Source organism: Boleophthalmus pectinirostris, unplaced genomic scaffold (genome assembly GCF_026225935.1).
Source record: "Boleophthalmus pectinirostris isolate CB_2022bp ecotype Guang Dong unplaced genomic scaffold, ASM2622593v1 HiC_scaffold_8, whole genome shotgun sequence".
Classification (NCBI taxonomy): domain Eukaryota; kingdom Metazoa; phylum Chordata; class Actinopteri; order Gobiiformes; family Gobiidae; genus Boleophthalmus; species Boleophthalmus pectinirostris.
This window is the reverse complement of record NW_026571515.1, coordinates 7,862,372-7,880,074: the sequence shown is the minus strand read 5'-3', so window position 1 is coordinate 7,880,074 and position 17,703 is coordinate 7,862,372. Positions and strand designations below refer to the sequence as shown.

The 17,703-nt window shown below is 42.2% G+C and overlaps 1 protein-coding gene across 1 annotated transcript in view; it reads right to left on the bottom strand.

Moving 5' to 3' along the window:
• The window catches only part of bsna (bassoon presynaptic cytomatrix protein a), a 231,293-nt gene that overhangs the window by 148,083 nt on the left and 65,507 nt on the right, over positions 1 to 17,703 (bottom strand). The window contains 2 exon segments of the mRNA XM_055166407.1: positions 8,949 to 9,331; positions 9,413 to 10,280. Of these exon segments, the coding sequence (XP_055022382.1) occupies positions 8,949 to 9,331; positions 9,413 to 10,280 (1,251 nt within the window).

Below are 17,703 nucleotides of genomic sequence, written 5' to 3'. Positions count from 1 at the left end.
TTATTCCCTAATTTTCGCTTCATTTTGCTTCGTGAAGTCGTTGATCAGCTGATGTTCACGCTTCGGTTTCTCTCTCTCCTCCTTCTGCTCCGGGCGTTCACGATGCGTTCAAGTACACACACACAAACAGGGGCCTTTTCACTGCATAATCCTCTGTAACACTCACGCTCCAAAACCCACATATTATTCACTGCCCCACTTACGACGGCAGCACAGGATATAAATAACACCAACATCCAACAGCAACGGCCGGAGTCCCCACAGTCCCTGAAGGCATCACGGAGTTAGACTATCACAGTTACGCGCTCTCCCTGAAGTCCAAACAGGCAAAGTGACAGGCAAAGTGTCCCTGAAAGCATCGCAGAATCACCCTGTCAATGTCACGGGGTGATGTGGGGTCCCTGAAGGCATCACCGAGTCCATCGCAGGAATTACCTACTGTCTTTAAAGGCGCCGCGAAGTCCAGCGTTCAGAGTAATCCATTGTTGTGCACAAACGTAAAGTGGGTTATGCATAAAATTAATTATTATTATTATTATTGTGGTCCCTGAAGGCATCACAGAGCTGGAAAATCAGAATTTCCCACTTTCCTTAAAGGTATCGCAGTGCACGACAGTCAAAATTACTGAGAAGTTACTAGAAGGCACGCAGATTACAACGGTCAGACTTATTATCTGGCCCTAAAGACCAGTCTGTGAAGTCCCTGAAGGCATCACAGAGTTGGAAAATCTGATTTTCCCACTGTCCTTAAAGGTATCGCACTGCAAAACAGTCAAAATCACTGACCAGTTAATAGAAGGCATGCAAATTACAACAGTCAGACTTATTATCTGTCTCTAAACACCAGCTGTAAAAGTCTGCGAAGTCCCTGAAGGCATCACAGAGTTGAAAAAACTGAATTTCCTACTGTCCTTAAAGGCATCACAGTGCTAAACAGTCAAAATCACTGACCAGTTACTAGAAGGCATGCAGATTAAAACAGTCAGACTTATTATCTGTCTCTAAACACCAGTCTGTGAAGTCCCTGAAGGCATCACAGAGTTGGACAATCCGATTTTCCCACTGTCTCTAAAGGTATCACGGGGCTCAACAGTTAAAATCAATTATCACCGGAAGGCCTTGCAGATTACAACAGAGGCATCATAAAGTCCTGCATTCAGAGTAATCCCTTGTCCCTAAAGGCATCCGCTGAGTTGGAAAATCGGGATTTCCCGCTGTCCCTAAAGGTATCACACAGTCCAATAGTGAAAATCATTCAGAGGGCTTTCCAGAGTCCAATAAGTTACACCAACTGTTCTTAAAGGTTTCATTACATCCAGCAGTCAGAATAATCCATTGCCCCCGAAGGCATCACAGAGTTGGTCAGTCAGAATTTCCCACTGTCCCTAAAGGTAGCACAGGCCCATCAGTCAAAATCACTTACCGGACACAAGATGATTGGTTCGATTTACTAGGCGCAGTAAAGGCCAGAAGTGGTAAGAGTCCATGAAGTCCCTGAAGGCATCACACAGTTAGGTAATCAGAATTTCCCACGGTCCCAAAAGGTATCACAGAGCCCAACAGTCAAAATCACTAATTACTAGAAGGCTTTTCAGAATGATCAAGTGTCTATAAAGGCATCACACAAAAAAAAATCCAGCATTGACAGTAATCTGTGATCCCTGAAGGCATCACGGAGACTGACAAGCACAAATTCCTACTGTCCTTAAAGGTATCACAGAACCCAGCAGCCAAAAACAGTTGTTACTAGAAGGCTTTGCGGTTCAGTCCGGCGGTCTCCAAAGGCATCATAAAGGTCAGCAGTCTGAGTCCCTGAAGTCCCTGAAGGCATCATAGTGTTACCCATTGTCCCTAAAGGCATCACGGAGTTCAAAAGTTTATATCAGCTACTATTCCTAAAGGCAACACGGTCAGAGTCCCTGAAGGCATCGCAGAGCTCAAAGTTATGATTGACCAAATGTCCCTGAAGACAATATGGTATCACAAAGACTGACATTCAGACATTCCCACTGTCCCTGAAGGCATCACAGACCCAGACCTACCAGACCCAGAACTGCATTTTTCCCCAGAATACATACCCTGGACTACTCAGATATATAAAATTAGAAAACTATCATTAAATGTGTAGGACTTGAACGAGATAGATGGCAGTAAACAAAAGGCTAATACTACAACAAATACTACTACTACTACTACTACTACTACTACTGCCATCACTGCAAACAGAGCCATGAGATCACTGCAAATACTAGGGCTGTATTGATCATATTTTAATCAAGGTACTAAATAATCAAGATACTTTCTATAGTCTATACTTTACTATTACTATACAACTACTGCTCGTACTACTACTACTACTACTACTACTACTACTACTACTACTACCACTACTTTGTCACATTGAAGATCTAATTCTTTAAATTGCCAAGTTACCGCAAGTCTATCATATGACACCAAAATAGTACTACTACTACTACTACTACTACTACTACTACTGCTACTACTAGTGCTACCGCTGCTACTGTTAATAATACTATAACAACGATTACCACTATTACTACCTTCACTACCACTACTACTACTAACTAATATTACTACTACTAGTTACTACTACTACTACCACCACTACTTTGGCACAATGAAGATCTAATTCCTGACAGTGTCAAGTTACTGCTGTTAAAGTATATGATATGACACCAACATACTACTACTACTACTACTACTACTACTACTACTACTACTGCTACTACTACTACTACTACTACTATTACTACTATTGCTGCTGCTAGTACCATAACAACAACAACAACAACTACCACTATTACTACCTTCACTACCACTACTACTATTAACTACTATTATTACTACTACTACTTACTACTACTATTACTTATTGCCACTACTACTACTACTACTGCTACCACCACTATGTTGTCACTCTGAAGATCTCATTTTTGAAAGTGTCAAGTTACTGCTGTTAAAATCTACGATATGACACCAACACACTACTACTACTACTACGACTACTACTACTACTACTACTACTACTACTACTACTACTACTACTACTACTACTACTACTACTACTACTACTACTACTACTACTACTACTACTACTACTACTACTACTACTACTACTACTACCACTGCTACTGTACTACTACTAGTGCTACTTACTACTACTATAACAACAACTAACTACTAATAACAACAACTACCACTACCACTATTACTACCACTATACTTACTACTACTTACTTACTAACTACTACTACTACTACTACTACTACTACTACTACTACTACTACTACTACTACTACTACTACTGCTACTGCTACTACTACTGTTACTACTACACTACTACTATAACACTACAACGCTACTAACTACTACTACACTACACTACTACCACTACTTACTACTACTATACTGTTAGAATAATTGTATATACATTGTACCACTATTTTTACTAACTATTACCTACTACCACTACTACTACTACTACTACTACTACTACAATCCTACTACTACAACTACACTACTACAACTACAACAACTAACACTACTTAAAACTACTATACTACCACTACCACTACTATTATTACTACTACTCCTCCTCCTACTACTAATCCTATTACAACAACTACTACTACTGCTACTACTAATGCTATAACAACAACAACAACAACTACGACTAATACTACCTCTACTATCACTACTACTACTACTTACAACTCCCACTTACTACCACTACCACTACTGCTCTACTCCCATAGCTTCTACCTCACCACACTGAGCAGATATAATTCCTCGAAGTGTCAAGTTGCTGCCGTTAAAGTCCATGATGCAACGTCTAGTTTCTCTGTGTCTTTTTATAATCTGCTGGTGTGTAAGTGAATCTGTGTGAGTCCTTCAGGGCCCAGTGCAGAGGAGGAGAGAGCAGCGCTGGTCTGAGGGGGGGGGGGGGTGTCTCAATTCGTCTGGATGATATCGATCGTTTTTTGAGGAGAGATTCTGCCAAAGAGTTTGAGTCTGCGCCAAGAGTGTATTCTACCAGGGCTGAGCTGGCGGCCGCTAGCATCACAAATATGTATCAGGATCAACAAACAACACAGCAGAGCAATACAGCGAGACTGTGTGGGTATACGAAGATGAAACGAGAGATTTAGTCGAGTAGGAGGGGGCAAACCGCGATGAATCTAAGAGTAATTGTACGGGAAGCTAAGACTGCAGGCTTTTTAACGTGTTATAACGTCGTTTACTCATCAAAAACATACCGAAGCCGAGAGGGGTCACGGCAAACGCAAACGCCGCAACAAATACAAACGCGACAACACGACAAAAAGCCACAACACACCAAAAAAAGCCACAACGGAAATGACCGCGGGACCCTATTTTAATGCAAACGCCACAACAAATACAAATGCGACAACACAAACGCAAAAGCCGCAACACATTAAAAAGCCGCAACACATTAAAAAGCCACAACGGAAGTGACCGCAGGACTCTATTTTCCGATGGACCGATCAAGCAGCAAGTGAAGAAGAAGAAGAAGAACTACAGTGTGAAAAGTAAAGGAACGGAGAAGTTGGAAACGTAAGTAAAAGTAATTTATTGTTTTATCATTATTCGTTTCACGTTGTAGTTCTTCTTCTTCACGGAAAATAGAGTCCCGCGGTCACTTCTGTTGTGGCTTTTTAATGTGTTGTGGCTTTTTAAGGCGTTGCGGGATTTGCATTTGTGTTGTGGCGTTTGTATTTGAGTCCCACGGTCATTTCCCTTGTGGCTTTTTTTGCGGTGTCGGCGGCAAGGTGGGACATTTGAGGGCCGTGCCCCCCCTAGCGGCCACTGGTGCCCCACCCCCCAGCACAGGCCGTTATTATTACTATTTTAAAATGATTTTGATTGGCGCATTTCACTTCGGGCCGAGGGCACAAACTTTACTGTGACATCAATGACATCACAGTCTCTGTTTATTTAGTGTAATGTGATTGGACAACTGTCCTGTCACTCACGTCACGTCACGTCAACCTGCTGCGTCAACTCGTAGCAGCTCCACGATTAGCGGCAGCTGCTACTTTAGCCTAAAGCTCCACACAGGAAATGGAGAAAACAGAGTCAAAGACACTGACAGACCCGCCGCCGACCGGGACTGTCGCCGCCGGGACCCGGGACTGTCGCCGCTGGGACCCGGGACTGTCGCCACCGGGCCGGGGCTCTCGCTGCCGCCGCCGGGGCCAGGGCAGTCGCTCGCTGCTCTACCCGCCTTTGCCCGCTCGTTTCTGGGTGTAAAAGTTTGACCTGAGCATAGCGCGCAGAGGCATAATTCTACCTGGTGCTGATATGGACTGACTGTAACTTTCAGATTTAAGTGGGAAGTGGGATTAAGACTCATTTTACAACCGCTCGTGCACTCGGCTCCCGGACCTCGCGTCACGGACCAGACTGGACCAGGATTTGGACCAGTTTCATCTCTTCATATTGGACAATAAACTTTTGGAGACAGAACCAGTGGGACAGTGGATAGAGGAAACACTCTGCTTCAGTCTCTGGAGAAGGTAAGAGGCTGGTTTTCATTAGTTTGCGGCAAATCTGAATTTAGAGCCTCACAGGTAAATAGTTAAAGAGTGTTATAGTGTTAATAGTTAAATAGTGTTATAGTGTTAATAGTTAAATAGTGCGTAAATGAGCTGGTGGGTGCGATGGAGCTGCTCTGGTTGTTCTGTCGTGTGCTGTAGGAGCGGCATCTGTGTTCATGTCTCTAAGGCTACGTTCAGACTGCAGGGCTTAATGCTTAATTCCGATTTTTGTGTGTGAAATCCGATGTTTTTGCGAGGTCATTCATATTTCCAATTAAATGCGACTTGTCTGTGACTTCAGTGTGAACGGTAAACGGCCCAAAAGTGTCCCGCATGCGCACTGGAGGACACGATGACGTCAACCCCATGCGTCAACCGCAGCGAGCGTGCTCTGTGTTTACGGAAGTTGTCCAAATATGGTCGCGAGCATTGAGCACCTGGCGATTTTACAGTTCCGGTTTCCGCCTGCTTCAGCGCAGAATAGTGACGTTTGTCGCTTGTTAATGACGTGTAGGTCGGATGAATGAGCTTTGGCCGTTCAGACTGAAGTCGCATGTCAAAAGATCGGATATGTATCGGATTCAGGACCACATATCTAAGTGGTCTGGGTTGCATTTGAAAAATTCGGATCTGTGCCGTTCAGACTGTCATTTAAAGATCAGATACAGGACACATAGAAGCCAAAACATCGGATTTGGGTCACTTCAGGCTGCAGTCTGAACGCAGCCTTATTGTAGTTTTACTGACGTTGTTGGCCTGGGTGTGAGCGGCGTGTTACGTTGTGTTGTTGCGTAAAGTTTGCGCTTGGCTGTTCATTGTGCTCTGATCGATATAGTTCAGCCAATAGTAACCAAAATGTCTGTTTCTGGTATTTGTTATAATACTACTACAGCCTATATATATAATACATATATTATTCATAATATATATTTATAATTTTGCCCTTGGTGGTGCCCCTCCCAAAAATTATACCATCAGCCGCCACTGGTCCTGGTTTAGTCCTGGTTTAGTCCTGGTTTAGTGCTGGTTTAGTCCCGGTTTAGTCCTGGTTTTTAGTCCTGGTCCAGTCCCGGTCCCTCAAGTCTCAGGTCTCTATAGGACAGGACAGGACGGCGTTACCCTCGCGTACCACGTTCACTACAGCCCTGGTGCTGCCCGACGCGTGGCTATTTCTAGTTCAGAGGTGTTTTGACGAGAGGCTGTTGTTTAATGTTCACAACCAGTGGCAGGACTTATTGTTTTTTAATAAACCTCAACCTTTTATTATTGTCTTGTGTTGTATCGTCTACCACACAGCCTCAACAACTATTGCAGCTAATAATAATAATAATCTTAATATAATAATGATAATAATAACAACACATAATTAGCCTAATACTGTTAAAGAAAAACGTGTTTGATAGCATGTCTGCTGTGTATGACTCCACCGCGTTAAAATATTTCTCAAATGGCAGTGCCCCCCCTGCTGGTGACCCATGCCCCTCCAGTAGATGTGCTCTGACGCCGACTCTGTTTTTTTTTTTTTTTTGGTGTGTTGTGGCTTTTTTTTTTTTGGTGTGTTATGGCTTTTTATTGTGTTGTCGCATATGTATTTGTTGCGGCATTTGCGTTCGTTGTGACCCCTCTCGGCTTCCTGTAAAAACATGCCTGAACAGGTTTCAGATTCATCCATGCATGTTTTAGTGTTTTAGCGATCTTTCCTGAGCCCTTTTCAAACCTGACTCATGGTTGGCTGTAAGATTCTGTGCAATGTTCAACCCCATAAGCCGGCTTTATCCATGCTTCCACAAGGCAATTCTCCAGAAAAATACAATATAACACGCTGATTTTATTGTGGTAGCACTCTGAAGGGGCAATGACGTAACGCGGAGAGCAAATACAGGGGGAGCAGAGTGTTAAACATGAAAATGAAAATGAAAAAAAGTGAAAATTAATCAACATGATAATACATGTTTTCACCGAATACAGCACTTTCAAAACAATAAAAGGTAAAATGGTCTAAATATGTTTGGTTTAGCAGTTAGTTATAATACTCAAGGTTCCCACTCTTTTTCACTGACAAAATTTCAAAACTTTTCCATGACTTTTTCACAGGGATTTAACAATAACTGAAATATCGTGATATCGTATCGTCAAAGTTCTCACAATAATATCGTGGGCCATCACAATATATCGAATCACAAGTGTCTTTGCTTAAATTAAGAGTTATACTAAAAAAGACAGAGGGAACTACATAGACCATGATCCTTTGCCCCATTTCAGTGCAGACGACAAGAAGAAATAACAGTTCTAAGCACTTTTAAGTCTTAGTTCTTTGGATTAAGTCTTGTCAAGGCATTTTAAGAGGAAAAAGTAGCATATTAGTCTTCACAAAATATTGCAATAAATATCGTACCGTGAGATGTATGTTGTGAAAATATCATACAGAGAGATTTGGATATTGTTACATCTCTAAACCCACCATATCGTGAGCTTTCCCATGATATCACAATAAATATCGTACCGTGAGGTTCATACCGTGACGATATCGTATCGTGAGACTTGGATATTGTTACATTCCTACTTTTTCATGACCTGAAGTGAATTTTCCATGACTTTACGGCACCTACATGTGTTGAATTGATCATATTTTCAGGGCTGAATATGAAATGTTAACCCTATACACTCACCTTATGGTTTGGTTTTATAGTTTTATTAAAATTTAAAATACTGTCAGTGTATTTATTGTCGTCTCTTCTAAACAAAAGGTGCAGACGTTTGAAAATAATCATAATAGTCTAATGAGAACTTAACAGAACACTGTAGTTGCGTGGAAGCAATACTAAAATTCCATGTCTTTTCCAGGATTTCCATGACCGTGAGAACCCTGAATACTATATAGAAGTAAAAAAAACGTGGAAAAACTATTTAGAACTAGCTCTAATTCTATATATTCTAAATGTATAATATCCTCAATAAGTTTAGAACTTTCAGACGACAAAGTGGAGCCATCACGGTGATGTTAAGAACAACAAACACGCCAACAGTACATCAGCTTTATCTTCAATAAAAAAATAAATAAAACAGATCAGGTACAGCCCATTTAATATATGGACTATTAGAGAAGAGAATACACTGTGACATAGCTCAACCTAACCATGAATAAATAACAGTAACTAAATTCAAGATCACTTCACAGAAAAGAAAAACAGGTCCAAAATCGTGAATTTCAACTTAGATTTTCCAAACACTATTCAAATATTTTCCACATTCAAGTCATTTAAGCTCATCCATATTTGATGTTTGCGGCTCGGGACAACTATTGCTTGACACTATCACCACACACTCACTCAGCTTATGTCCACATGAACAAACCAGAAGTGTTCTTACCTCGACCAGGTGTGGCGTGGGGTTGAATCCGCACAGGTTGCACACTTGGCTGTGACACTGGGTGCACGAGTTGTAGTTGGGCGGGTCCGAGCTGCCGATGTTCAGCTCCGTTTTACACAGCGGGCAGTTGACTTTGGGCTTCTCCGGTTCGGGCGGGGGCGCAGCTGGTGTTTCTTTGACCACCGGAGCTGCTACAGACACCGGCTGCTGCGGCTGCGAGGTGGGCGGGGCTTCCTGCTGCTTCGCCGGACCCTTATCCAAATGGGAAGTTTGCGGATGTACCTTCTGTTGCATTCCCATCGACTGCTGAGGCATGCCGTGCTGCTGCTGCTGCTGCTGCTGCTGTTGCGGTTGGGTTTGCTTCATGGACGTGGCTTGGGGTCCTCCGAACTGACCGGCCGGACCTCCCATGTGACCGTGACCCATCGGCACGTGTGGTCCACCTGAAGGCCCAGTTTGCAAACCTCCCATCCCGAACGGTTTGGACCCTTGCTGCTGCTGTTGCTGCTGCTGCCCCCTACTGTCCGGCCCTGCATTGCTGAACATGACTTTCCCCTTCGCCGGACTGGGTTGCGTGGACTGCGTCGGCAGCGGGTCCACATTGATCAGGGTGCTCGCTTGATTCAGCAGCGACGCGCCGAACCCGAACAGCTTTGTAAGTCCATCTTGCGCCTGCGGAAGAGGCTGCGACTGCGGTCTGTGCGCCGGAGACGACCCGGCGCTCCTCGTGTGGTCCGGTTGCCGCGGTATCTGCTGATGCATCGGCGAACCTCGACCCAGATCCGGCTGCGACGGCGCTTTCGTCAAACCCGGGAGTGGGACCGCTCCGGGGTGGGGGATCCTAGGCTGGTTGGGGCCCCCCTGAGCGCTCGGACCTCGCTGGGAGTAAGGGTCGGACTTGAACCCTTGCTGCGGGCCGGTTTGTTGGGGTCCGGCGTGGTGAGGTGGTCCCGTTTGAGGTTGGGGGTGGCGTTGCAAGCCGGGAGACGGGTGGGCTTGGCTGGGTTGGGGGTACGATTGCTGCTGCTGCTGCTGCGTCGGAGGATACTGGTTAGATTGAGGGTATTGTGAGTACGGTGTCTGTTGCTGCTGCTGCTGTTGTTGTTGTTGTTGTTGTTGATGGGTCGGTGTGGGCTTGGGCTGCTGCTGGGGTTGCGTCTGGGGTTTGGGTTGGGCCGGGGGCTGCTGGACGGGGGTTTGTTGTGGCGGAACGATCGGTTTGGCCTGGTGAGATGGTGAGTGAATTTGCTGTTGGCTCTTAGACCTCGGCGTGGTCATATCGATGCCCAGGGCCCTCTGCATCTGACAGTTTAGACACAGCCATTCCTGCACCTGGACAGACGCAGAGAAAACAACGGGGAAGTGGTGTTAGACATGAAATATCACACAATCCTCACATAAGAGCTGCAGGTAACAAAAGAAAAAGGGGGAAATGCATCATTAGTACATACTGGTGTTGTCACGATGCTAAAAACTTCAAACTTAATTTTGATATTAAGGAAAAGACTCGATAGTCAGTACTGATTCCAATACCACGATAGTCCATGTGTCATTCGTTCATTCGTTTTTCAAAATAAAACCAAAAACAAGAACATTAAAAAACAACAATTTTCTTCATTATTTGTCTCCAAAACCAAAATTTAAAAAAACGGATAATGACTTGTTTTCTTCGGTTTTCGATTTCCCGTTTTCGTGACTTAAACTGCAAAGCTGGACTTTTGTGTCGTATACGGACTGAACCAGGACTGAACCAGGACTGAACCAGGACTGAACCAGGTCTAAACCAGGTCTAAACCAGCTCTAAACCAGCTCTAAACCAGAACAGAACCAGGATTAAACCAGGTCTAAACCAGGTCTAAACCAGAACAGAACTCGGACTAAACCAGGTCTAAACCAGGTCTAAACCAGGTCTAAACCAGAACAGAACTCGGAATAAACCAGGTCTAAACCAGGTCTAAACCAGAACAGAACCAGGATTAAACCAGGTCTAAACCAGGTCTAAACCAGAACAGAACTCGGACTAAACCAGGTCTAAACCAGGTCTAAACCAGGGCTGAACCAGGGCTGAACCAGGTCTAAACCAGGTCTAAACCAGGTCTAAACCAGGTCTAAACCAGGTCTAAACCAGGTCCGACCCAGAACAGAACCAGGATTAAACCAGGTCTAAACCAGGTCTAAACCAGGTCCGACCCAGAACAGAACCAGGTCTAAACCAGGTCTAAACCAGAACAGAACTAGGAGTAAACCAGGACTAAACCAATCTCAGTCATGGAAACGAGAAACAGTCGTTCATTTAAATACAAAATCGAAAACTGAAAAAAACTAATCGTTCTCTGTTTTTTCATTTTGGTTTTGGAGACAAATAATGAAGAAAAAATATATATAATTTTTTCATTTTCTTATTTTTGGTTTTATTTTGAAAAACAAATGAACAAATGATACACAGATACACAATAATAATAAAACACACACTTTATTTAGACAATAGAATGTGATTTTCAACATTAAATAATAGTACTTTCTTTAATATTTCCATGTGTACTTATATCGGTGTAATCCCACAGTGGTCCATGTTCGTAAACTAGTCTATGTGCTCTTATATTTGTCCCGATACAGCTCAGGATCATTCTAAAGCTATTCAGGAAAGGTTCATTTCTGTCCTGTGAATGTGACTTTCTTAGTATCAATACTTGGTTTTGTATCTATTAGTATCTGATTTTCGATACTTTTGACAACCCTGGTACATACATTTGTCATTTTTTTGTCATTTTGGTAATAAAATAGGTTGAATGTTTATTGTGTGATCAGAAAATCGATATATGTAAAAGATCTGTATGTGTTTTATTTCCACATATTTGAACAAAAAAGGTCTGTGCAATTAATTGAATTTAGATCATGATTTAGATTCGTGTGTCAGATGATTTCCAAACTCTTATAATCGAGTTGAAACAATTTAAAGCTTAACATCGTCGTTTTGGGATGTTTTTTACATAACTACATATATTTATTTATTTATTTTTTAGAACAGCTGGATATATAGTTTATTTTGGATACATTTATGTCTTTCTATGCCTTATTTCATGTTCAGAATTTGTTGTATTCATTTTATGTTTTATACATCGCAAAACTGCTCTAAGGTAAGGCAAGGCAAGGCAAGTTTATTTGTATAACACAATTCGTACACAAAGTAATTCAAAGTGCTTTACAGAATAAGAAATACATTAAAATCATAATAAAAACAAATCAAAACATAAATAATCATGAAGATTAAAATTAAAAAAGAGAGACATAAATTGGAGAGAAGAGTGCGGAATGAAAACCTTTCAGTTATTTGCACAGTTAAACAGAAATGTTTTGAGTCTGGATTTAAACAGCGTCACAGAAGAGTCTGTCTCACATGTTCAGACTGTTCCAGGTTTTAGCTGCATGAACCTGAAACTCTGACTCCCCTTGTTTAGTCGTGACTCTGGGCACCAGCAGGAGGCCGGTCCCTGAGCTCCTCAGAGTGTGAGATGGTTCATATGACACTAACATGTCACAGATGGACTTTGGTGCTCGGCCATGGAGACACTTGTACAAGCAGAGCTGCTTTTAAAGTCTCTGAGCCACAGGAGCCAGTGCAGAGACCTGAGCACAGGACTTATGTGCTTGTACTTCCTAGTTCGAGTCAGGACCCGAGCTGCAGCGTTCTGGATGTTCTGGATGTTCTGGATGTTCTGCAGCGTCTCACAGCTCGTTTGGAGAGACCAGTGAGCAGAACATTACAGTATCTAACCTACTGGAGACAAACGCATGGATAAGTTTCTCCAAGTCTGATTTAGACAGTAAACCTTTGATTTTTGCTATGTTTTTTTTTTTGCTATGTTTTTATAGGTAATTTGTAGCCTATATTTATTTTCAATTTTAAAGTTTTGTGTAAATTATCAATAACAAAATGTTGGGTTTTTTTGTTGTTGTTTTTTTTTGAGAGATAGAGAGAGAGAAATGCTGAATAAATGCATTATGTAACCAAAAAATTATCATTTGAATAATCGTGATTTCAATATGGACCGAAAATAATCGTGATAATGATTTTTTTTCCTATAATCGAGCAGCCCTGGTCTTGCCCCAGTACAGATATATTGTGTAAGCAGCTCTTGAGGTTGAAATAAGTCCGCCCTGTACTGTCTACATTTAATTATGAAGCAATTTATTGTCCAATAATCAGAAAGTGCGTGCTTTTCATGCTTGTTGTCACATATACATGTCAACACCCCCGGGGGAATGTTGATGAAATCAGCTGCAAAACATCAATATTCATAAAGGATTGTAAAACGACTGCAATAAAAAATCAATTAACTGTCTTATCTGGGGGCTAAACCCATTATTCTCAGTGGGAACAGCTGACTTGCAAATGCCGGACCTCACCTCTCCTGGATCTGACCTTAGTCTTAAACCGACCACCCTCCTGGCACCAGAAACCGAATGGCATTTCTCCAAACAACGGGCCTTTCCAACTCATTCACTTAAATAGAACCGTGACACTGCGCTTTTTAGGCCACTCCTTTGTGTTCCCATTACCCACTAAACCCGGATGAGGAGACAAAACGGTGACAAGACATATTTATACATTTAAACGCTTCATGTTTTTTTGACAGATACACCGACAGAACGGAATTTCAACGAGGTTATTTTAGCGCCAAAGTAGCCCAGACTACTTAAGCTTGTGACTGAGAGCAAAATGTGGTCGTGATTTATGTGTTTAAGGTGTTTAAGAAGGACACAACTGACTAAAAAGATCAAAACCAGATTTGCAGGACTAAATCAGGACTAAAACAAAACTAAATGAGGGTTAAACCAGGACAGAACTATGACTAAACCAGAACTAAACCAAGACTAAACCAAGATTAAACCAAAAGTAAACGAGGGTTAAATCAGGACAGAACTAGGACTAAACCAGGATTAAAACAGGACTAAACTAGGACTAAACCAGAACTAAACCAGGACTAAACCAAACTAAACGAGGGTTAAATCAGGACAGAACTAGGACTAAAACTAAACTAAAAGAGAATTAAATCAAAACCAAATGAGGGTTAAACCAGGACAGAACTAGGAGTAAACCAGGACTAAATCAAAACTAAACCAGGGTTAAACCAGGACAGAATTCGGACTAAACCAAAACTAAACCAGGGTTAAACCAGGACAGAACTACAACTTAACCAGAACTAAAACAGGACCAAACCAAAACTAAACGAAGGTTAAATCAGGACAGAACTAGGACTAAACCAGGAACTAAAACTGGACTAAACCAAAACTAAACAGAGGTTAAACCAGGACAGAACTATGACTAAACCAGAACTAAACCAGGGTTAGACCAGGACAGAACTAGGACTAAACCAGGACTAAAACTAGAACCAAAGCTCATCTAAACCAAATCAATTCAATCAGGGCAAACTTACATCTTACAGAACTATATCCCGCAAACAAATGGGACTAAACCAGGACTAAACAGACCCAGGTTATCCCCAAATTAAATCCCAAATTTCACAAACCAAATCAGCTGAATAAACTGCAAAAAAAAAAAAAAATGCGTCACCATCGGCCCCTTAACCACATTTTGAGAACCACAATGACATGAAGCAAGTTTAGGCAAGAGCAATAAATGGAAAAGCCAAAAAAATATAGTTTACAGTAAGAGCCTGCAAGTCAAAATCCAGGGTTTAAGCTAGGACTGGCTCATTCCCGCTCAGTTTATAGCTATTGATCCGTGTAAAAAAGCAGCTGCTGAGTAAGACCACCAACTCCTCTCTCCTTCTTCTTCATCTTCTTCTTCTTCTTATCGTTACTCGCATGTGCACATACTGTAGCCATCCCCCCTCGTTCCACTTCAAAGCCTTAAAACTGGGCCATGCATCTGGATAGCCACACGTATGCTAACGTACACGCCTGCCGGATCCGCGTCGCTCAAGCGCACGCGGGGAGTAGGGCCGAGACAGTGTAAAAAAAAGGTAATGCGTGGATGATTGATGGACGGGGGTGAAGTAAATGGGCACGTGGATGGTGATGGTAATGGTTTGACAACGTTAGAAAAGGTAGCTGACGAAAAATACCCACTAATTTCCTTGACGAGCGTCTTCCCTCGCGCCATCCTCCGTCGGAAGGAACGTCTCTTGCGTTAGCGTGGCGTCGGACCCGCAAGCTGCTACAAATAACCGCATTTAGCTCAGCAATCGGAGCTTGTAAATCTAAGCATGCTTCTCTCTCCCCCCCCACCCCGTTCCCTCGGCTACCCAGAATGCATTGCGGTACAGTACAGAGCGGCAGCAGCGCCTCCTCCTCCTTCCTCCTTCCTCCCTCCCTCCCTCCCTCGCCGGATCGAAGTAGGAACCCCTAATTTCTCTTTCCATCACAGGACAGGAGAAGATGTGCGCGCCGGCTGAAGCGCTTCTCTTCTCGCAGCTGCCTCGGTGCTGTCCGCGGGGTACGGGATTATTCCAATAAATCTGAGAAGTGTCAACTCGGAGACGGCGTGCACCAGGCGGCTTTTGCATTTTAAATATTTGGGGCTTTCAGCGCGAGAGAGTCTGTCTAAATGCACTTAGTCACCGCTGTATCAAAGAACGGAGGGAAGTGGCTCGATGGAGTTGAATTGAGATAATAGACGTATAGAAAATACGAGTAAATGACAAAGTACTTAAAGATTATGGTTCATGGTTCGGGCAAAAGTGGGAGAAATTGGGAGTATGGCCTATTAACAGTGTTGGGGAGTAACAGATTACATGTACCGGAGTTACGTAATCAGAGGACAAATTATGAGTAACTGTATTCAGTTACAGTTACTGTTTCAGTGAGTGGTAATTGGATTACAGTTACTTTATTGAAATAAGTGGATTACACGACGGTATTTCCCTGTTTTTACATGTTGGGCTATATCCCTTTTTTTTTTTTTTTGTAATTCCACTCATTGCTGGACACTAAACCAGGTCTAAAAGCAGGTCTAAACCAGGTCTAAACTAGGTCTAAACCAGGTCTAAACCAGGTCTAAACTAGGTCTAAAACCAGGTATAAACCAGGTGTAAAACCAGGTCTAAACCAGGTCTAAACCAGGTATAAACCAGGTCTAAAACCAGGTCTAAACCAGGTGTAAAACCAGGTCTAAAACCAGGTCTAAACCAGGTGTAAAACCAGGTCTAAACCAGGTCTAAACTAGGTCTAAACTAGGTCTAAACTAGGCCTAAACTAGGTCTAAACAAAGGTCTAAACCAGGTCTAAACAAGGTCTAAAACCAGGTATAAACCAGGTCTAAAACCAGGTCTAAAACCAGGTATAAACCAGGTCTAAAACCAGGTCTAAACCAGGTCTAAAACCAGGTCTAAACCAGGTCTAAACCAGGTCTAAACTAGGTCTAAACCAGGTCTAAACCAGGTCTAAACAGGTCTAAACCAGGTCTAAACCAGGTCTAAACCAGGTCTAAAACCAGGTCTAAACCAGGTATAAACCAGGTCTAAAACCAGGTCTAAACCAGGTCTAAAACCAGGTCTAAACCAGGTCTAAACCAGGTCTAAAACCAGGTCTAAACCAGGTCTAAACTAGGTCTAAACTAGGTCTAAACTAGGCCTAAACTAGGTCTAAACAAGGTCTAAACCAGGTCTAAACAAGGTCTAAAACCAGGTATAAACCAGGTATAAACCAGGTCTAAAACCAGGTCTAAACCAGGTATAAACCAGTCTAAAACCAGGTCTAAAACCAGGTCTAAAACCAGGTCTAAAACCAGGTCTAAACCAGGTCTAAAACCAGGTCTAAACCAGGTCTAAAACCAGGACTAAACCAGGTCTAAACCAGGATTTAACAGGACTAAACCAAGCCGCGCGGACCACGTCTCCTCTTCTTCTATCAATAATATTTTTAATTTGGTTAAGTAAAGTCTGGGCTTTTTATTTTCTTTTATCAGACAAAACATCTTATGTTAAGATTTCCTCATCTTTGCTTCTCTACAGAAAATCAAGTAATCCAAAGTATTCAGATTACGTTACTCACTTTAAGTAATTTAATGGATTACGTTACAAACTACATTTTGGGGTATGTAATCTGTAATCTGTAGGGGAATTACATTTTAAAAGTCACCTTGCCAACACTGCCTATTAAAATCTAATCAGTGCTGTGGAAAACTAACTAAACAGTCTGATATTACACAAAATTGCATCATGTGAGCTTTAAGTAGGGTAACCAGACGTCCCTATGTACCTGGAGCCCTGTGTCCCCTGTCCCAGCAGATTTATCCAAAACCACTGATTTATCCTCAAGAAGTGTCCCTATTTTTGACCAATCTGACCCCTGCCAACGCTAAAGAGTGGCTTAAATCGTCATTCATTTTGGTAAAATACAGAAAAACTGCTTAAAAACGACCAAAACACAAAGAAAATGTGACTAAACTGACTCACATGTTCGTCATGAATGGTTTCTGCATAACAGTTTTCCTTAATTACACACTCGTTTCACAATTTTATTATTACCAACCACCAAAAAAAGGGCATGTCCCAGTTTTTTATTTTGAAAATCTGGTCACCCTATGAAAAATGAACTGACGGACTAATACAAGAATTACATTTCAGAACACGTTTGTCCAGATCTTAACAATTTAAGAGGAACTATAGGAACAAAGAAATAACATCTCAATGGAGATGAGCAAGTAGTGAACAGTGTGAAGTGTATCTTTACAATGTTAGCTGGTTCAAGACGGCAATTTAAACATTTGAAATCTCTGTGGGAAACGATT